Source organism: Colossoma macropomum, unplaced genomic scaffold (genome assembly GCF_904425465.1).
Source record: "Colossoma macropomum unplaced genomic scaffold, Colossoma_macropomum, whole genome shotgun sequence".
In the NCBI taxonomy this organism is placed as follows: domain Eukaryota; kingdom Metazoa; phylum Chordata; class Actinopteri; order Characiformes; family Serrasalmidae; genus Colossoma; species Colossoma macropomum.
The window spans coordinates 9,346,464-9,368,125 of NW_023494807.1; the positions used below are offsets into that span (position 1 = coordinate 9,346,464).

Consider the following 21,662-nt stretch of genomic DNA (forward strand, 5'->3'; position numbering starts at 1 on the left):
TTCTGCTATTGTATACAAGCTTGACATTGTTACAATAGCAGAATCCTGTTTGGTGCTACACTGAAAAATATACAACACATTCCCTTGAAGAACCATCATTTTAAAACTGTGCTAAAGATTCTGATTCTGACTCTAATAAAAGTTCTCTGACCTGGTCCAGCAAATATCTACATACATACATACATACATACATACATACACACACACACACACACATATATATATATATATATATATATATATATATATATATATATATATATATATATATATATATATATAATTATATATATTTTAAAAAATAAATAAATAAACGGCAGCAGATTAAATTCGCAGCCCATTTCTACATAATAAAAGTCCTCTGACCTGGATGATTTGCTTCTGAAGAGCAGCCGGATTGTCGTAACAGAAGTAGCTGCCTGAAAATACAAAATGGACAAAAGAATAGTTCATTTTTACTGACTTTGAAGGCTTTAAAATACAACTTCCGACAACATCAACTGCAACAATGTAAGTTGTATAGCTAAAGTTGGCTTCCTGTTCGAATTTTCCCGTTCCACCTTAAATGCTGCAGCGGTGAAAATTCGAAAAACAAGCTGTATCTTCTATACGTACTTCAGGAAAAAAAACAGCCTGAAGTAGCTGTTGTGACATAATACTTCACATAAAAAGCCCGCTGAAGTGACGGGCTCTTGCTCACCGAAACCCAAAAAACACATGAAAAACAGCACAATGATTCTGTGGAGCAGGTGGTTCGGGTCAAGGATGGGCGACATGCGCCCCGAGTTTCCTCTGTCATGATGGTTTTCACTTAAGAGCCGCTCGTTTTCTTCTCTCTCTGCCATTTCTGTCGGTTCGGTAAAAAGTCTGCAGCTAAAATCTTTCACAAAGAGCAACAACAACACAGAGCGGTATGCTGAAAATCATGTGACCGCAGTTCTGCCTGTCATGTGACTGACTTGTCTTTCCAGAGCCGGTTTAAAGGTAGCCTGGCCGCTTCCTATTCCTGCCCAGCAATGTGTTCCGGGTTTGTTAAACACTAGTGGGCGCTGTCCAGCGAGTCTGAGATGAGGGGGTTAATGTAGAGCATTTGAGCGAATAGTAAATGCTTAAACATTTTTGAAGTTGAAGAATGCATTAATTTCCTGAACACAGAGCATCATTAAACTCTTTAAACACTGCTGTTTTGAGTGCTTTTGAACTCCAGTGCGAACAAATCAGCAAAAAAATCAGCTCTCAGTAGCAATAATGCCAACCACTCATAGCTGGAATGCTAGCTGATCAACACTCAGTAGCATTACTGCTAACCAGTCAGAGCATCTGTGTTTCATCACAGTGAAAGATTTGCTAGTCCAGTTTAACTGCATTTATAGCAGAATACAGTGTGAAACATTGAATAAAAATCACTATATTCGTCTTTTTTAAAATTATTTTTCAAATATGACACCTCTGGTTCTTTTTGTATGTTCCAATATATCAGATGTTAGAAAAGAAAATGTTGAGACATATCGTAATGGTATTGTATTTTTACCATATTGCTCACCTCTACAGGGACGTACAAGCTGCCTTAATATCTCGCACCCCAGAGCAGAGTCCACTCTCGATTCCTGGATGTCTGGAATTGAGGAATTGATTCTTTTTGGAACTGACTTGCAACATAAATACACTATGTCCAGAAAATTGTAGACACCTGGGCTACTATGGCAGCTGAGAAGGCCATTCTTGATGTCCTTCTAACTTATTTTATTTGAAAAAATGTTCCGTTAAAATATTTGTGACAAATGCGTCTTCTAATGTCTTCAGTTGCTGTGTACACCAAACTGCAGCAGCCGCATTTGTAGAGGATTTGATTCATTCAAATCCTGTGGAAGTCCAGAGAGGCCATGAGATAGTTATAATTCTCTGGATTGTGATCTTGTAATCACAATTTAATTCTTGTCTTATGATCACAAGATAATAAAATTTGCTATTTAATGAAAGTAGTTATCTTGACATCACAAGATAATTAACTCGTGATCTTAAAATAACTACATCTGTTATCTCAAGATCACAAGATAATTAAGTCATGATCTTAAAATAACAACATCTGTTATCTGGAGATCACAAGATAATTAAGTCTTAATCTTAAAATAACTACATCTGTTATCTCGAGATCACAAGATAATTGAGTCTTGATCTTAAAATAACAACATTTGTTATCTTGACATCACAAGATAACTAAGTCGTGATCTTAAAATAACAACATTTGTTATCTTGACATCACAAGATAAGTTGTGATCTTAAAATAACTACATCTGTTATCTCGAGGTCATGATCTCAAGATAACATTTGTTATCTTGACATCACAAGATAATTAAGTTGTAATCTTAAAATAACATCTGTTATCTCGAGATCACAAGATAATTAAGTCGTGATCTCCCGATAACAACTTAACTGTAATTTAAAAGGGGAGTTTTTCCCCTTTTAAATAATACAATTATAAAACTAGAGATTAATACACTATATTGCCAAAAGTATTCGCTCGTCTGCCTTCACACGCATATGAACTTGAGTGACATCCTATTCTTAATCCATAGGGTTTAATGTGATGTCCGCCCACCCTTTGCAGCTATAACAGCTTCAACTCTTCTGCGAAGGCTTTCCACAAGGTTTAGGAGTGTGTTTATGGGAATTTTTGACCATTCTTCCAGAAGCGCATTTGTGAGGTCAGACACTGATGTTGAACGAGAAGGCCTGGCTCGCAGTCTCCCCTCTAATTAATTCCAAAGGTGTTCTGTCGGGTTGAGGTCAGGACTCTGTGCAGGCCAGTCAAGTTCTTCCACACCAAACTCGCTCATCCATGTCTTTATGGACCTTGCTTTGTGCACTGGTGTGCAGTCATGTTGGAACAGGAAGGGGCTGTCCCCAAACTGTTCCCACAAAGTTGCAAGCAGGAAATTGTCCTTCGGTCTGCCGAAGCATTAAGAGTTCCTTTCACTGGAACTAAGGGGCCGAGCCCAACTCCTGAAAAACAACCCCACACCATAATCCCCCCTCCACCAAACTTTACACTTGGCACAGTACAGTCAGACAAGTACAGTTCTCCTGGCAACCGCCAAACCCAGACTCGTCCATCGGATTGGCAGACGGAGAAGCGTGATTCGTCACTCCAGAGAACATGTCTCCACTGCTCTAGAGTCCAGTGGCAGCGCTTTACACCACTGCATTCAACGCTTTGCATTGCGCTTGGTGATGTAAGGCTTGGATGCAGCTGCTCGGCCATGGAAACCCGTACCATGAAGCTCTCTACGCTGTACTTGAGCTAATCTGAAGGCCACATGAAGTTTGGAGGTCTGTAGCGATTGACTCTGCAGAAAGTTGGTGACCTCTGCGCACTATGCGCCTCAGCATCCGCTGACCCTGCTCTGTCATTTTACGTGGCCTACCACTTTGTGGCTGAGCTGCTGTCATTCCCAATCACTTCCACTTTGTTATAATACCACTGACAGTTGACTGTGGAATATTTAGTAGTGAGGAAATTTCACGACTGGACTTGTTGCACAGGTGGCATTCTATCACGGTACCACGCTGGAATTCACTGAGCTCCTGAGAGCAACCCATTCTTTCACTAATGTTTGTAGAAGCAGTCTGCATGCCTAGGTGCTTGGTTTTATACACCTGTGGCCATGTAAGTGATTGGAACACCTGAATTCAATGATTTGGATGGGTGAGTGAATACTTTTGGCAATATAGTGTATGTTGTTTGTCATTTTTTGCCATATCATAATTAATTTTTTCATGACCTTTTTCCAGCCTTTCTCTGCCCCTTAGAACTGAGCATGATTTGTTTTGTTACTGTGCCTTTAAGACTGATCTATGTAAATTACCCCTGTTGTGATTGGCTGTCCTGTGTTGTGCCTCATTCAAAAAGCAGTCAGGACTGAAAAATGTCGCAGTTCTTTATAGCTTCTGTTTGTATGGGTGGCGCTAAACTGCCATAGGCTGAACAGGTGCATATTTGAAAATGCTTTGGTTTCTGTGACATCACAAAAACGGTGAGTTTAAAAAGAGCTTTTTTGCATCTTAATGTTCATATATGGACCTTATGGACTGGGAAATTGTGAAACTTTAACAAAGTTTACATGCTACATCAAACTGCTTTATTTAAAGGTGTGGAAAAATGTTTTTTTTCCATGAGATGGTTCCCCAGTGGGTTACTAGTTTGGCATGTTTTTAGTGGTCATAGTGTCACAGGCCTTTTGTAAAAGCCTTGGTTGTTGTAGTAGCTCTAACTTCCTTGCAGTGGTTCGTGACTGGGGTCTTTAAGGAGGTATCTGTGAACGTGGCTGCCCATTGTCTCGTCTGTAAGCTGTTATGCATGGCTGATGTCACCTTCATGTTTTAAATTTGACAGTTTGACCTTAAATGCGCAAGTCCTGTCACTGTTCATCAATCACTGGTGGTTTAAGAGTAAACTCGCAGCCACGTTCGCTTTAAGGGGAACCTTCAATCAGGAATACATTTACATCGACACGGCTGATACGTTTCCTCACCTTTCTCCTCTCAGTTCCTCCTTCAGCCACTTTTCTCCTCATATAAGGGACTTCATAACCCAAAAATGCAAGCATCATTAATAATTAGGACTTTAAATTAATCAACAACAGACCAGGCTTTTTTATTAATAGCACAAGAATTCCACGTGCAAAGGCATCTACAAATAACCAATGAAAGCAAGTAAGGACAGTTAGCATTAAGCCACAGTCACACAACAAGTGTACAGCTCATGTCACCTTGTGAAATAGGTGTGACCAGAACACTGAAGATGAAAACAACCCTCAGTGCAGTTAACAAGCCAGCTAACTCACCAACTATCAACAGCAAAAACAATAGATGAGGTAAGCCAGTTTTGGGTGAATCTGGCCACTTCCTATTTCTCCTGTTAAATAAATAAAAAAAAACATGACTGGAAACGCTAGAGGGCGCCACTGAGTGAGTCCTAAAGAAATGTTGACAGATTGGTTAGCATTACTGCTACTGCGTGCTGATTGGTTAGCATTACTGCTACTGCGTGCTGAATGGTTAGCATTACTGCTACTGCGTGCTGATTGGTTAGCATTACTTCTACTGAGTGTTGATTGATTGGTTAGCATTACTGCTACTGCGTGCTGATTGGTTAGCATTACTGCTACTGCGTGCTGATTGGTTAGCATTGCTGCTACTGAGTGCTGATTGTTTAGCATTACTGCTACTGAGTGTTGACTGATTGGTTAGCATTACTGCCACTGAGTGCTGATTGGTTAGCATTACTGCTACTGAGTGCTGATTGGTTGGCATTGCTGCTGCTGCGTGTTGATTGATTCACACACTGCTACTCAACTCAACTTGGGACATTATTTTTAGTTGTAGAATAAAAAGTTAAGGGCTATATTTTGCATAATGTCCAGGCTAGTTTAAGCTGTTTAAGGTAGTTCAGCTGGTGGACCAAGTTAACTGATTGATCAGCATGAGCTATGCTTTTGATTGAGTTCAGTGATTTAGCTGGGCTACAAACATCTTAATTAGTTGACCAGCTCTAGGCATATTTTCATTTTTAATCCAGCTGTTCACCCAATTATCTTGGACAAGGACAAATCAAACTATTGATATAATTAATAATCTAACTAATGGTCAACGATGCAAATATGTGTGTCAGATTTGGCCAAAGTTGAACTCAACAGAAAGCTTACACCTGAAAATGATCCTCTCTGAAAGTCTACTGTAAAATGGGGTAAATTCTATTGAAACATACGTAACTGTTCTTGCAAACTTTTCCTGGCTGTTGTTGGGCCTTCACGCCCCATCTGCTAACCAGTGCCCTCTAGTGTTCTTTCTCAGTTAGCCACATCAGCACATTTGGGTGTATTAGTCGTTTAAGGCTCTGAGGAAGGGCAAGAACCAGGACTAAGCAATTTCTATGAACGCCATTTAGAATTACCCATAATTCACTCAGGCTTGGTAATCTGTCAGAAAATTTAATCTGCGTTTGACAAACAGGTTTCCTTCGCATGGTCAGAGTAATGACAGTGTAGCTCATTAATTTCCAGCTCTAATGCGAGACCCTTTCTGTTCCCCTGGTAGGCAGGCAGGGAAGATCATATTTCATTATTCCATTAATCAGCAGGTACGTGGCAGTAAATCAGCCTGGACGTGCTGCAAAGTCGCTCGCAGTTGTGTGACTGTCCCCGAAACCCCCCCCCCATCTCCAAGGTGTCACTCAGAAAGAACCAATTTATTAGGATCACGCGAAGCTCTTTTTTTCGCCTCCTTCCTCTCCTCGGCCTAATTTGCTTTGCAAATTAATCCGGAGGGAAAATGCAGACTATGATCCTGAATAAAGCATCTTTCCACACAGATCTCCCATGGCACCTTAATAGAATCCTCATCTTATCCCACCTCTAAACCTCATGATCGGTATTAGCATACTCTGCCCCGGGTTAAAGACTTTATGCAGTATGACTGATTGTAATTCAGGTTCATCTGTGACAATTTGGAGATAAATTATGGCGAATCACATGTTTGCTGTCGGCTCCTTGGGGTCATCGGGGCGCCTCAGTGTTCATTACACTGAACTGTTGTTAAGAATGTTTTGCTTAAAGGCAAGATTCACCCATTTTTTATTATTTTACATAAATAAAATTATAGTTGCATAATGAAAGAAGTGAGTGTGGGTAAGAATATTCCTGGTTTATGGCCCTGCACAACAAACAACGGCATAAAGGTTTATTTAAATTACACTGATACAAGTCATTTTGCTAATAAAAAGGCATATTATGCATATTATTTTGAAGAAAAAAAGATATTCTAATTACATCATTGCATGCAGATGTCATCTAAGGTAACATAAACAAGATATTTTATATATTATAACTTTCCCCCTTATCCCAAAAATACCAGTCAGTCAGCCAAGACGTGATTTTATGGTTTCTTGTTTGCTGTCATTTGCTTCTTTAGTTTTGCTCTGGAGCTACAAGGCTAATGTAGCAAATAATTAATAGCAGTTTTAAAGGTGAGCCTTAATATGAAAAAGAACATTCCAAAGTGTGAGAGTCACAACACTAAAAGATTTGCCCCCCATTGATGCCAGTCTGGTCTTAGAGACCACCAATAACAATGTTGTGTAGCTAATGAAAAATGTTTTTAGTAAGTGACCTTATATGTGGTTAAAAAGAGAGTTTATTGTCAAAGATTATGCTAAGATTGCAAGTGCTTATAGAGTGTTGAACAGTGGCGCCATATATGACTTGAATTGAATCGAAATGAACTGAATTCAAGGGTTTTGGAAGCGTCAAGCAAAATTTCATTTTTTCAAGAAAGTTTATGTTCATACGTACTTTTTGGATCATTTATACATCCCATAATGAGGCAAGAGGAAGAGCTGTGGAAGGCCTAGTAAGAGTGGAAACTGAGACAGTGTTGCTGATTGATTCGACCCAGGAGAAGCTTATACATGTTGAAAAAAAGCAGGGGGCCTAGGATGAATCCTTGTGGGACACCTTGTGTGGGACAGTAGAGGACTCATGTTCACCAATAGTTATAAATGCTAGCAATTCCAATAGAGGGAACAGAGAAGATTGCCATGACTGATGGTGTCAAAAGCTTGAGTGAGATATAAGAGAATAAGAATGTTTGGAGCACCAGCTTATACCCCACAAATCAGCATAGTTCAAAACTGAATACATAAACTTGGCTTAAACCGTGTGGAGTTGTTCAGTATCTCTAATATGCTTAATTATGTAGTTTTTTACACTGTGTCACACACTGTTATCTATAAACATGGACTAAAGTGCATTAACAGGCATCTTCAGGCCTTAGTTTTGTCTGCGATTTGGTCCACTTTTATAGATGACAGTGTCATACAGTGTCGCAAACCATGTAAGCAGCTCTAACGGTTTGAGGAAGTTGTGCAAGTTTGATTTTAACAGCGCAAACTCTGCGACAAGACAGTCTTTCAAGACATGCTATGCTCTGTGGGACACTTGCTGCACATATGCTTGTGATGGCATGAAAATGCCACTGTTTACTTGCAGCCATGCAGCTCGAGACACAGTGAACTAATGAAGAAAATATTCAGCTGCTCTCACGGCTGAGAATCACCATTTGGTCTCTGTGTGTAATCAGCTCCAGTACATTCCACATTAGTACATGTAAACAAATCCAAGGATGTGGACAGCTGCATGTGCCTTCTCTCTCTCTCTCTCTCTCTTTCTCTCTCTCTGTCTCTCCCTATCTCTCACCCAGAGAGCGAAAGCCAAGCATTAGATAACATTTCCTTACCAGAGAGCAAGTTAAAACCTGCTTTTTTAGGCTTTGTTATTAATTTAAACAATAAAAGCTACACTATTTGGCCGAAAGTATACACTGACCATCCCACCTGTATGAGTTTGCTGGATGTCCCATTCCAAAACCATGCTCATTAATATGGTGTTGGATGGAGCTCCATCACATGCGTCCAATTCTGTTGATCAGTGCTTTTCTGTGGAGATTATACGAACAGTGCGAAGGGCTGTTTGGATACTTTTGGACAGTGTATATGGTCCATTCTACCAAATTAGTTCAAACTGTGGGCCCATTGTGTTAAAAAAAAAGGGAAAAAAAAACTATTTAAACTCTTTAACTATTTAAAAAAACAATTAAGTATTCACAGCTTGGATATTTACAGTGATTATGTTATGATCTATTTAAAGCCATGCAGTAATTGAGACAGTCCTGAGCTAAATATATAATTGAGATAGTAAGAAGCTAAATATAAGCCTTATAAATATATAAATATATGTAATATCATCACATATAGAAGACTTTTAACTGGGGGCATCTGTCTCAAAGCCTAACCCCTAAATTTACTCTTTTTATGTTGTTTTTTAAACATCTGAAGTGAAGTTGAAAGATTTTGATTTATAATGAGTTTGATTTTTTAATTAAAATAACATTTTTAAAAAATTCTGTCCCACGTTTTCATGTCACTACCGAACACAGTTTTTGTAGGTGGGCGGAGACTTAATTTTGCCACACCCCCTGCATTTTAGATCAGGAAGTGAGACTGCATCCCTGTCCCTCACCGCCACATGATGAGCAGTTATATCTCATTGTTTTGAAGCAAATGTGACCCAAAGTGTGAAAATAACTGTGAAACATAAAGAATAGTCACTACCAAAACACAGATTTTCTGCAGTTATGAAAACGTTTTGTGTTTTATTGAACAATATGTTGATTTTAGTGCGTAAAGCTGTTCAAAGTTGTGTTTTTTGGTCATGTACTGGCTAGTGTGTTCCCAAATATGTTTTAGCTCTGACATTGAACCAATTTGATGGAGGATCCATGTATGTATGTCTATTAAGTATTTCACAACAGCTTTGAAAGCAGCTAAGCCGACCAGATTTTGGGACGAGATCCAATTCATAATCAGATTATTGCAGTTGTTATGAAATGTTTTAAGCTAAAGAATGTTAAGCCCCTTTTTTTTCTACATAAATGTCTCGCACAAGCTGTAGGGAGTATCTGAAGTGTTTTCAGCTGTTTTCTGTAAGACTGGGAGGACTTTGTTTTTTTTACCGGTCAGTGGGGAGAGACTGTGAGTGAGGGGGAGAGAGACTGCCTGAGCGAGCTTCTGAGATGTTTGTCTGGACAGTGTAATCTTGTCTTATTACTGCAACTCTCCATTTAGCTTCTTAAACAGAGCCTGTTTGCTGAATTTCGTCTCCAGGTTCAGCGCAGTCTGTCTTCAGAGCTCTCTCAAGCCTTTCCTCTTACCATGAATTGGTTCGTGTGCTTGGTTAGTGTGATTCTCTTCTCACAGCTCTGGTCGTGTCCAGCGGCTCCCAGCAGCCCGACGCCTCTAGACCCACGCTCGATTCCCCAAGGCGAGGTGGAGTGCCCTTCCAGCTGTCTTTTACTGGTTTACAACAATGAATCCATGTCTGAGGTACGTTCTGCTACTCTCTGTTTGTCTCTCTGGGAAAAGTAGCTTTGCACTCCAGCTTTGCACATACACGGCCTAAAAGTATTCAGCTTCCTCTTTCTGGATTATAAGTGATACTAGTTCGATTTGTACTGTAAGTTTATATGCTCATTTAACACTAAACACTTCTCACAGCTTTCAAGGTAACTTGAATTTTAGGTTTGATGTGAAATGGTCAATTGTAGAGACTCAGATTTCTTTACAGTGGTGGTGATAGGAACCAGGGGTCACCATGACTACAACAGAAATATGGACATTTTATTTACTATCCAAAACCACCAGTGAACCTACATGAGTCTTCAGAGCTTTTATGTTGTATGTTTATGATGGAAAAATTATTTTTGTTTGGGAAATATTTCATCTATATCTTCTTCTCTACCATAAATGGATTTCAAATGTATATTTTAGCCCAAAAGCTTCTCAAAACTATGATAAAACAATGTTCCGGGCATCAGGCCATTTCATGTAGTACCTTTATGTGAGGGAGCTTTTAGAGGTGGACGTCTGTTTCCTATCACCACCACTGTGAACAATTCTGACTTTGTAAGTTTCTCTTCCCCCAAGAAAATGTATTTTTTCTGATTTGCCACTATTTTACCATCATCAACATTACGTATAAAAACTCAGAAGACGTGTAGGTTCACTGTTATTTCATGTATAAAATAAAATGGATATATTTGCTTTATGGGTTTATTATACATTGTGACCCCTGTTTACTGTCACCACCACTGTTAGAAAATCTGTGTTCGTAAGTTTCTCTGCAATGAAACGTTTCACAACAAACCATTTCAACAACTGAACCGTGCAGAATTTTTGAAAATTCCCCTTTTAAGACATTCTGAGGCCTTGCATAAGCTATTTTGTGGCCCCTAACAGACATCCAATTCATTCATCATGCCAGCATTGTTTGTTCATTTAACAAGGATTGTTTGTTCATTAAACAAGGATGAAAAAGTTCTTTGGAGCAATGCCATAAAATAACCCCTTTTGGTTCCTTAAAGAACATTTCAATTGATGGTTCTTTAACCTTTCAAAAACCTTAATATACCTACATATGATCAGAACTGTATGTTCAAAACAAGAACCATTTAGCAACCTTTCTTTTAAAGCTTGTACACCTGTATTTGTGTTTTTATTTCTGCTTGATGTCATCCAGTAAGTCGTGAAGATGCCCACTAAACTACACAAAGTCTTAAAGCTGCACTATATAAGTTTTGTGGATTTGGAGACACAACATTCAGACCCCTTCCCTGTGTGGATGAATCTGAAGACTAAAAGAAAATTCAAAGAGAACTCAAAACTTGGTAAAGGACGCATCTTCCGAGGATGTGAGTGAATTATCTACTAATGTCATCACATCTTCATCAGTATGGTGTTGATTTTTTAGACAATTTGAGGCCTAAACATCGAGCCAGACCTACTTTTTGAGCCTGTGTGTGTGACAATACATAAATATGTATGACATGGTCTGAAAACCCCCGACTCGACACTTCTGACTTTTAAATGATTATTCAGGCTTTACGGCACGACTTGCAGCAGCCCATGCTTACTATAGTTTAGCCTGATTTTATTCTCCTCACTCAGTAATGAGACTTCTTTCAGTATTAGCACAAAATCATAAAAAGTGCGGCTTCAATGTCAACATAAGCACATTTCTCAGTTGCTGTTATTTCATTTAGAGTCATGCTCAAGGGGACACTGAGGCTCTGAGCTGCAGCCATTGAGTAACCACAGCCTTACAACCTGTCAGAGGCCCCTATTATCAGGCCTTCCTGTAAACCTGCAGAGGGAATCAACACCCAGCAAACAGAAAATGGGGAGAGAAAGCAGAATGAATGTGAGAATGAGTTGGGAGATGAATTGTTTGACTAAATGGTACATCAATATGTCTAGTTAGGGAACATAATTGTATCCTGTTGAAATTATATACTACTAAGTTGTATTGATTCCACACACCCCATCTCGTCTCCAACCTTTTTATTTTACTGTTCTGTTTTAAAACATTTGCTTATTAAAAAGTGAAAATATGCACCTTTACCCCGGGAGAAACTTAATTAAGGTACACAGTTGAATTTTAAAACCATTGCTGTGCCTTTGAGGGAGCATTTACACAGTTCGTACCTTGATAAATGAAAACTGTACCTGCATAGTACCTTTTTTGACAGTATACAATCCCCCAGCATCTTCAAAGGGGACAATAAAGGCAGGCTTGTAGTTCTAATCAGAGCTTATTGATCAGTAAGGGAGAGAGCAGTGAGCTCTGTCAAATCCCATCTCACATTTCCATTCAAACACTGAGGAGAAGACCCCCAATCAGCAAGACAAAGGCTTTGATTGTCAGCCATGATCAGATCCTACCAGAAGCTCTGTGTATTTGCCATAATCTGGCCCTTTGTACAGCCTACAGAGGCTCAGTCACTGTAGCGACAGACGATGTGTAGAAGCCCCGGAGAGAGCGGTTCTCAGATGATTCTGTCTTGCCTTGATTGCATTAGACTTCTCTTACTCTCTGTGCATGTAAAAAAGGCTCAAAGCAGTGTGTTCAGTCTGAGAAATGACGGACTTTGAGTTTATTCCCATTCAGCTTCAGGGAGCACTGCTAATTAGGGTTGCACTGATACTGATACCAACAGTATGATATTATCCTGTATCTCTTTATGACGTCAGGCATAACTGCTGGGTTGCTGCTACACTCTTAAAATGATGGTTCTTCAAGGGTTTAGTAGGGAAAATTGTTCTATATAGGCCTATGAACACTCAAAGAGCCCTTTGCATGATTAAAAGGTTCTTTGCATTATGAAAGGGTTCTTCAGATTGATGGAGAATGTGCTGTAGATGGTTCTATATAGCACCAAAAAGGGGCTATTGTTACAATGTCAAGCTTGAAATAATAGAAGAACCTATCAATCTGAAGAACCCTTTCACGATGCAAAGAACCCTGTAATCCTGCAAATGGTTTTTTGAGTGTTCATGGTTCTATACACAACCATTTTCTTTACTAAAGAACCTTTGAAGAACCATCCTGTTTAAGTGTGTAGATGGCACTGTCTGTCTTTTGTGTTTACTGTTAGTTATTTAGTGTCACATAACTTAAAATACAGTAACTTTTATCTTTTTAATCAAATTAAAATACTTTTAAACTATTCGGTACACTCTTAAATAAGATGCTTCTTCAAGGGTTCTTTAGTAAAGAAAAGCATTCTATGTAGAACTATGAACACTCAAAGAACACTTTGCATGATTAAAGGATTCTTTGCATCATGAAAGTGTTCTTCAGATTGATGGAGAGTGTGCTGTAGATAGTTCTGTATTGAACCCTTTTTGAAAAGGGTTCTGAATCGTACCAAGAAAGGTTCCACTATGGTTACAAGCTGGGTTGTTTTAATTATTTTGTTTGTTCTAATTGATTTACATATTTTGTGTTTGTTATTATTCTGTTTATTATTGTAATGTATTTTTATGTATGCTTTATAGGGCCCCACAGTAAATGAAGCCTATGTCTCAGTGGGCTAACCTACCCCTGTATATATAAAAGAGGATAATAATTGTCATTGGTGTGATTCAAATTAATTGAAGTGCATTGTCTATTGTTCCCATGCAGTCTCAAGTTGAATAAATAACATCAATATTGCAATCAACACGAGAAGCTATTTATTTGTACAACGATCAGGCATAAACTCCAGCAGCACTGCTGTGTCTGATCCACTCAGACCAGCGCAACACACACCACCTCCACGTCAGTGTTACTGCAGTGCTGAGAATGATCCACCACCCAAATAGTACCTGCTCTGTGAGGGTCCATGGGGGTCCTGACCACTGAAGAACAGGGTAAAAGGGGGCTAACAAAGTATGCAGAGAAACAGATGGACTACAGTCTGTAATTGTAGAACTGCAAAGTGCACCTATATAGTAAGTGGAGCTGATAAAATGGACAATGAGCGTAGAAACAAGGAGGTGGTCATAATGTCATGCCTGATTAGTGTATATATGCTTATCACAAGCCATTATGGCTTTTATCAGATGCAGAATAATGTACACTCAGTATTGCTGGCTAATCTGGATGACTGACACTGGATAATCCACACCATGACTTGCCTTTGTGATGTGAATAGTGCCAAAGGGTGTGGCAGTAGCCCTCTCTCAACAGGGGTGAATAAAATGCCAAAGTTTTAATATCTAATTGAATGTGGTGAGAAGTTTTGTATGAATTTTGGTACTTAAAATGACACGAACTTTATAAGTGGACCTTACGAAAAAAAAATATAGTTCAACAATATAGTTTATAATGGGTCCTTTAACATATGAATGAGTAGACTGCCCCTTTAAGAGAAGGAGGGACTGCTGCTGTTCCCAGGAACTAGGAAGTTTACTATACAGTGCAGCTGGACATCAGCAGCAGCACAGCAGAGCTGAGTGGGTTAGAGTTAGTGCTGGAGACCTTAACACATTCACTCTTCACACAGACCTGTAGATCCTTTTTCTTTTCAGTGCTTTCTTATTTCCTCTGTTTATTCAAGGCAAGTGAAGTGTTCTGAGGTTCTTGTGTTGAGCAGCCACACCCTTTATCATGTCTTTCCTCCCCCTCTCTGATTTCTCTCTCTGCTGTGGCTTAGGAAGGACTAGTCATGACTTCAAGAGATCTCAATCCTGATTACTATGAAGCCCGGCGGGCGGGCAATGCAGTCCAGCACTACATCAACACCCTCTACGGGTCCCCCTTCAGGCTGTACTCGGTGACCCAAGTCCACAAGGCGAGAACCGAGGTGAGCAAACCACATCACCTGAGAGAGAACCTGAGATTTACTAAGTGATAAATTCCTTCTTTTTCAATAAAATTTGCTTTCTACAGTGTCAGACATTTTAAAGAGAAATTCCACTGATTTTTCCCACATTTTTGCATAATTAAATGGTTAAGATAAGTAAACAACATCATTTAGTGAAATGCTCTGTTTTGGAGTTCAGAATTGTTCACTGTGGTGGTGACAGGAACCAGACGTCCACCTCTAAAAGCTCCCTCACAAACTTTTATATGAAATGGTTTTGAATACACTGCCCGATGTCATTCGCTGTTTTGAGAGGTTTTTAGATTAAAAATATTTTTTAAAACCCATTCATAGCAGGGAGGTACCCGCAGGGTGTTTTGAGGTAAAGTAGTGCCCAAAGAATCTTTTTATTTTTTCAGATTTTCCACCAATTTACCATCATAAACACTCTATATAAAACTCAGAAGAATGTGAGTAGGTTCACTGGTGGTTTTGGATGGTAAATGAAATGGCTATACTTGTGTTGTAGACATGGCGACCCCTGGTTCCTATCACCACCACTGTAAAGAAATTTTGGAATTTGAGATTTTTTTTAAATTGGTGGAATTCCCCTTTAATGCGTTCTGTGGTTGAGCAACTTTTAAATTTCTCATCAACTGTCACTCACAGGCTATGGCTGACACAGGGATGAAGTACTTTCTGGAGTTCTCTGTGAAGGACTGGGTTGGCGAAGTAAGTTCACAGCTTTTACTTGTATTGAATGGCTTAATACAGTACAGTTAGGCAGAACCTTTGGCGTATACTCTGCTGAGAGGTTAATAGTTAGCCTGAGATAAGCTTCTACAGCCCTTAGCAACCATATAGTGAAACACACATACATTAAAACAGGCAACCCACTCCCACTTTCCAACCAAAGGAATATATACTTATACGATATGTGATAACCAGTTTTTTTACTTTACTTTTTACTTTAGTTTGACTTTGTTTTATTTTAGTTTTATTGCTAGCTAGCTGGGAGGGTGAGGGGTAGCACATGTGTTATGATTTATGTGCGCATTTGAATTTAGCTGAAGTGTAGTAAAGAGCAAAATATCAAAATTACACAGTTTACCTTCCATTATATGTAGCTACCCCAGTACAGCTGGTTACGGCAAAACTAGCATGTCGATGTTGTCGGAAGAAAACCTTGTATCTCCAAAATGGTAACTTTACAGGAGAAAGAAAAAACCTACTTTACTTTTAATGTAAGTCAATGAAACCAGACTTTTTAGGTCATTTCTTGTAGTCCATTCTTCATGAAATTTACACACAATATAAAGAGCAACAGGCGTTTTCAAATTATGTCAAAAACTGAAAAACGTCAAAAATGGAGATACAAGGTTTTCTTTTGACAGCAGCGATATGTTGTGTTTTGGATGTTGGTATGCTGGTCAACCAGCATGAACACGATGGGTGACCAACTAAACCAGCACCAGACCAGCATAAACCATGGACTGCATGCTGGTCTGTGCTGCTTTTTTCCACAGGACCATCAGCCTCGTAGCTCCAGTGCAAACTACAGAAGCAAACATCTGACACTATACATGCCTTGACTGATTAACTATATTTGGGGCAAGCGCAGAATTGGGTACATTTGATTGTATGCATTTATATTTTTTAAACTACTCAAGCTAAGCTAAAGTATCCTGTATTCCAGAGCTCAGAATGGCGTGGATCGGTGGAGGTGCTCTACCCCAGGGGTGAGACACAGGCTCCCCCTCAGGTCCAGGGTTCCTGGGGTGAGTTACCTCAGCTCAATATTTCAGCTAAGGAGCAGGCGTTCTACCAGCGCTACAGTGCAGTAGACAGTGCTGTGTCTGCAAAGGACATACCAGGTAAGACCTCCACAACATTGATTTAACACCTGATGATTAAGGCTGTGTCTTTATTTGTGCCCAAAAATGATCTTTGACACCTTTTTATACCACAAATACTATTACAACTGCAACAGACTCTCTTTCTCTCTTTCTCTCTAGATAGTTATGGTAACGTAGACCCAGAGATGAAACCTTTCTGGCACTTGGCGCGGGTGGCAGCTAGCTTCATCATGCTGAACGAGTCCAATGAGAACACACTGTATAACATGGCTCAAGTGGCCAAGATCACACAGCTGGTAGGCAGATGATGTGAAGATGATCATGTCTGGTAGTACTAATGTAGTTTACTTCATGTAGTGTTTTATCAGACAACATTTAAGACCAATCCCAGGCTGATTAAAGAGATCATCAAATGGGATTTCCCTTATCTTGTTTTGTCACAGCTACCTCCACAACTATTCTCTATTTTAAACATTTCAGGAGACTCAAGATGACCAGCTGAGGTTTGAGTATGAGGTTCTCCTTCACGACATGGTTTCTCAGGTAACAATAAATATCTAATGACTGAAAGAAAATGATTAAATCATCTTTATTTATGGCAGGATGTCTGTAGGTATTAATTTGTCTGAAGTTACAATTTGCTAATTATAGGATTAATAAGTATAGTGGTGTCACCATAGAAAAAGACAAAGGAAACATTGTGCTATAAAGGCGAATGCTCTTTTATTGAACAGGCAGAACAGCCACTCAGTGTTAACTGAATGGCCGGGATAGCAGGCAGATCATTCCTAACCACGCACTTTCTCCTGAGGATAGGAACGAACACTGCACAAACTCCCCCACAGCCCAGCACAGAATAGTGACATCACAAAGTTTGAGTAGAGTCCCTGGGGCATTCACGAACATGCCACACACCAGCAGCACTCCCTTAGCTGCTCTCTGCTTCCTCTGTCGCCCACCGCGCTGTCAACGCCAGTCAGGGTGCTGCTAGTGTGCGCTGGAGCCCCGACTCTTGGCCTTGGCCAACCATGCTGGAAGTGCCTGCCTAAAGTGACGCTGCAGGGCCACGGTCAACATTGCCAGGCCACCACACTGCTTCGCTGGCAGGTCCTCACCAGCTGCCATCCTCTGGATGGGCTCCACTGTCGAGCCTCGCTGCACTGCTTCTTCTTCCACAGTCCTCAGCTGGGCTCGGTCTTCTCCATTACCTGCCTTTAATTTGTGGAGGCACCATTTCACTGGGGGGCCCCTATCCCACTTCTGATGCCACTGTGGCATCACTGTAGATTAAGATGCATTATTATGTTACAGTATATGAATTTACTTAAATCGCGGCTGTATCCTAGATTCTTTCTTTTCTTTTTTAAGAATAATGCAGCATTGCTCTGGTGACGCAGGGGATAGTCTTAGCTGTGTTACACTGACATTACCTGCATTAAACTAATAGACTGTCTTAAATAATTAACAGACTAATTAAATTTGAAGTGTTATTAAAAAGGTCTTACATTGGAATTACATTTAACTTGAGGATGCCTGCAGACACCCTGTACAACAAATTCAGTTTTATCATTATACCTACATAGAAAGCTTGATGGAAACATCTGAGTGGCACTAACATCAGCTTTTCTTTTTTTATTATATTAACCGAAATATGAAAAGCAGAAGCTGAATGTAGATATAGATTTGCACAAACTGATCTCATTAACTGTTTACACTGTATTCTTTGCAGGAAATTATTCGCTGGAAGCTGTTGGTCTCCTGGTCTCCAGCAGGGGGCGTGAAAGTGTTAGAGACTGAACTGCTGCCACGATGCCACTGCAAACCCCCAACTCAGTGATGCCAGCTTTTTCAGTCCCAAGATCAAATCCACCAACCTCACCAAACTGTAACTTTTGTACAAATGGCATGATGCCTCATGTAAAAATGTTATATATCTCAGTCATGACTTAAAGCAAGCACAGCCTGTTCTTTTATGTCAGCTACATTTCTCTACCATTGTATTATGTTACGGCTATTACTTTGCCTGTAAGATGACATTAGGTGAGTGATGTTACCTAATGAGATAAAGCATTTTGTAACAGCTAATAGGAACATCGGTAATAATTTACTATCTACCTACACAGGGACTTTACGACACATTTAGGCCCAATCCCATTTCTTATTTTAACCACTACCCCTTGTTTGAGTGTCACCAGTGGTTGAAATCTTCCCTATGAATTGGGACCCTCAAATAAAAAGAGCATTACTTCATTAACAGGCTGCTCTGTAGGCAACCCTGCCAGTCTGCAGTGGTAGCAGAGGAGGGTAAAGTTCAGCTCATCACTGCTGGGCTTTAGTTACATTTAGGGCATCATCTGCCTTCAAGGGGGGGGGCAGTTATTTATTATCACCCACCCTTAATTCTTCAGTGATGTGAAGCTGAAGTTAGATATTCACCAGCTTCTCGTGCAAATTTTTTCCCGTTCCACCTTAAATGGTGCAGCAGTTACATTCTGGTGCTTCAAGCATCAGAACTGCTGGACTATTTAAGGTGAAGAAGAAATTTAGCTAGCTAGCTACTGAGACATTAGCATACTATTAGCAGTTTTTATGCTTGATATGAAGAAAAGCACCATAATACAATGAAACAACAGTAAACTAAGATAATGCAATGGTTATCGTCATTTTTAATGGTGAAAATCCTCACATTTGTGGGTTTCTTTGGTCGTTTGTGCAGCCATCTTGCCAGTTTTTCTTCTTCCTCATAACACATGGCCATCCAAACTGAGAAAAACCTCTGTTTGAGGGGTCATGTAGCCCTAACACTTCTCCCTACCCCTCTATCTCAACAAAAATCAGGACATCCTACCCCTAGATGTGAACGTGCAAAATGGAGGGCTAAGGGTTTAGGGGTAGGGGCAAGGAGTGGAATGGGAGCAATATGTAAGTACAGCTTATGTCAGAACTTGGAATAATCATATATGGCATTCTTAACCAGTCCTCTACCATAAAAGTTCCATTACTGGGAATGATGCTTTATAACGGTCTTATAAGCAGAACAAATATTTGCTACATAAGTAAATGCCCTTATGTCAATACAGTTTCACTTACTTCTTTCGCATACTGACATGATTTGTTCATAAATTCTCAACTATTTTTTTTTAAATATCTTATTCTTTCTTTATATATTTGTAAAGAAGTCCCTATATAGGTAGGCAAATACAGTGTTACCAGAAAATCCAATAGTGTTATGAAACACTGGTCAGTTCAGTGTGCTGTATGGTCTGCTATTCAGCCTAACAATAGAAGACCACACACTTATAAAGATCTTAAAGGGTTCTTTAGTATAGGCAGTGGTTATGCTTAGAACCATAGGTACAATAAAGAATCATTTCATGCTTAAATGGTTCTTTGCATTGTGTTTTATATGGTTCTAAAAGCCTCAAAAAGGGTTCTTCTATTGTTACGATGTCAAGCTTGCATACAATAGAAGAACCCTTTTTGGTGCTATATAGAACAATGTATAACACATTTTCCATCAATCTGAAGAACCATTTCACCATGCAAAGAGCCATTTAACCATGCAAGTGGTTATATATAGAACTCATAGTTCTAAATAGAACTATTACCTTTACTGAAGAACCGTCTTGTATAAGACCGTACATTAGAATGTGCTTTGCAACCCTACAAAATGGTTGAGCTGTAATCCTTCATGGCTCTTTCTCTGCCATGCACACTTTTCCAGTCCACAAGCATATTGAGGAAACAATGTAGCTGATGTAAAAGTTAGCAACATCTGAGAATCTCACACTGAGTAACTCCAATAAAAGCTATTTTAGCAGAGAATCTGACTGTCATTGTTGTCATTGGAATTCCCATGTTAGCATTCTCCACAGCGGTGGCTCTCAACTTTTAGGAGGTCTTACATCTCAAACGCACCACATTTCTCATCACAGGATATACCTTACCTGACCACACTGAACTGGCTCTGCAGTCCACTTTGGTTGTAGACACCGTATTGCTGCTGCTGCATCTAGTAGAGAGGTCTTAAATCCAGTTTCTAGTAGATGCAAGTAAGTTTAGCATCACATGCTCAAACTTATGCAGTGGAAAAAATGGAAATATACTGAAAAATCGTTCAAAAGTTTGAACACCCCCTGGTCAAATGACACGTTCTGTTCTTTTTCTAAATTTTTATACACTTAAATATGACATTTTTTCTTGCTTGGGGCACAATTTATATTTATTTGTGGAGTTTTCATTTCACTTAGAAAATCAAGAAAACACAATTTGCATGTAATTCTGTGTAATATACCCTCACTGGCATCTCCATTTTATCAAGTTGCAGTCTGTGCAGAAAGATGGTGCAGCTGTTTGAACAGTCCCAAAAACCAGCATAGCATGGCTTGCCACCAGCAAAACCAGCATATGGTGTGTTTTGGATGCTGGTATGCTGGTCAACAGTAATGGAAGTGGATATGCTGATCAACACCAAAAACAGCATGTGTTGTGTTTTGATGCTGGTGTTCTGGTCAACCAGCATGACCATGCTGGGGTAACAGGTTAAACCAGCACAGAACAGCAAAACCAGCCTGTGTTGTGTTTTAATGCTGGTGTTGGTGGTCAACCAGCATGATCATGCTGGGGTGACCAGCTAAACCCCATGTGTCAAACACAAGGCCTGTGGGCCAAGTCAGGCCTATGACACACTCCAAATGTGCTGCATTCAGAGCAGCGCTGAAGCCGCACCGGCTCTCTGTGCTTGTCTCAAGGTCAGTCTGATCACTTTGTCTGTTTAATGACGTAAAACTAACCACATAGATAAAAACAGTAACTGGTTAAATCAGTAACTTAGTTACTAAAGTTGGTCTCAGCCGAACAGCATCAGCCTGTGTGGAGAACCGCTGTCAGACCAGCTCATACAACCAAGAGTGTAATGAAAATGAAGTGATTCACAAACGGAGGAAAACGGGAGTTTTTGTTTTTATTTATTCATTTATAGATTGAGAAGGTGCTTTAAAAAAGTATTACATTTACTCCTCAATATCACAACAGGAGCAAAAAAAAGAGAAAGGAAGGAAAACAGAGAAA

General features: G+C 39.7%; 2 protein-coding genes across 7 annotated transcripts in view; one reads left to right on the forward strand and one right to left on the reverse strand.

The window, feature by feature from the left end:
* mfsd1 (major facilitator superfamily domain containing 1) overlaps positions 1–941 on the reverse strand; it is a 28,547-nt gene extending 27,606 nt beyond the window's left edge. Inside the window, exons 1-2 of one of the 2 annotated variants that reach the window (XM_036555774.1) lie at positions 701–941; positions 367–419 (exon numbers count right to left, since the gene is read on the reverse strand). In XM_036555774.1, the coding sequence (XP_036411667.1) occupies positions 367–419; positions 701–845 (198 nt within the window). In that variant the 5' untranslated portion in view covers positions 846–941. The remainder of the gene's footprint in view (positions 1–366; positions 420–700) is intronic. The other variant, XM_036555773.1, reaches the window with a different exon arrangement.
* LOC118796719 (latexin-like) lies at positions 396–18,462 on the forward strand. 5 transcript variants are annotated; one of them, XM_036555777.1, is made up of 8 exons: positions 396–510; positions 9,812–9,937; positions 14,587–14,736; positions 15,406–15,468; positions 16,433–16,610; positions 16,752–16,888; positions 17,073–17,135; positions 18,322–18,462. In XM_036555777.1, exons 2-8 carry the CDS (start codon positions 9,929–9,931, stop codon positions 18,427–18,429), a joined length of 708 nt encoding a protein of 235 aa, XP_036411670.1. In that variant the 5' UTR covers positions 396–510; positions 9,812–9,928; the 3' UTR covers positions 18,430–18,462. The 5 variants fall into 5 exon arrangements, with proteins under 5 accessions (XP_036411670.1, XP_036411669.1, XP_036411672.1 ...); XM_036555776.1 differs by lacking the exon at positions 396–510 and having other exon boundaries at positions 9,491–9,937; XM_036555779.1 differs by lacking the exons at positions 396–510; positions 9,812–9,937 and adding an exon at positions 13,934–14,440.
* Positions 18,463–21,662: the final 3,200 nt, after the last annotated feature.

What these genes read in the sequence shown, in the direction of transcription:
- LOC118796719 (XM_036555776.1), top strand. Translation starts at nt 9,767, where the DNA reads ATGAATTGGTTCGTGTGCTTGGTTAGTGTGATTCTCTTCTCACAGCTC. An exon ending in TGGCCAAGATCACACAGCTG is followed by an intron (nt 16,889 to 17,072) that starts GTAGGCAGATGA and finishes TAAACATTTCAG; the next exon opens with GAGACTCAAGATGACCAGCT. An exon ending in TTCACGACATGGTTTCTCAG is followed by an intron (nt 17,136 to 18,321) that starts GTAACAATAAAT and finishes TATTCTTTGCAG; the next exon opens with GAAATTATTCGCTGGAAGCT.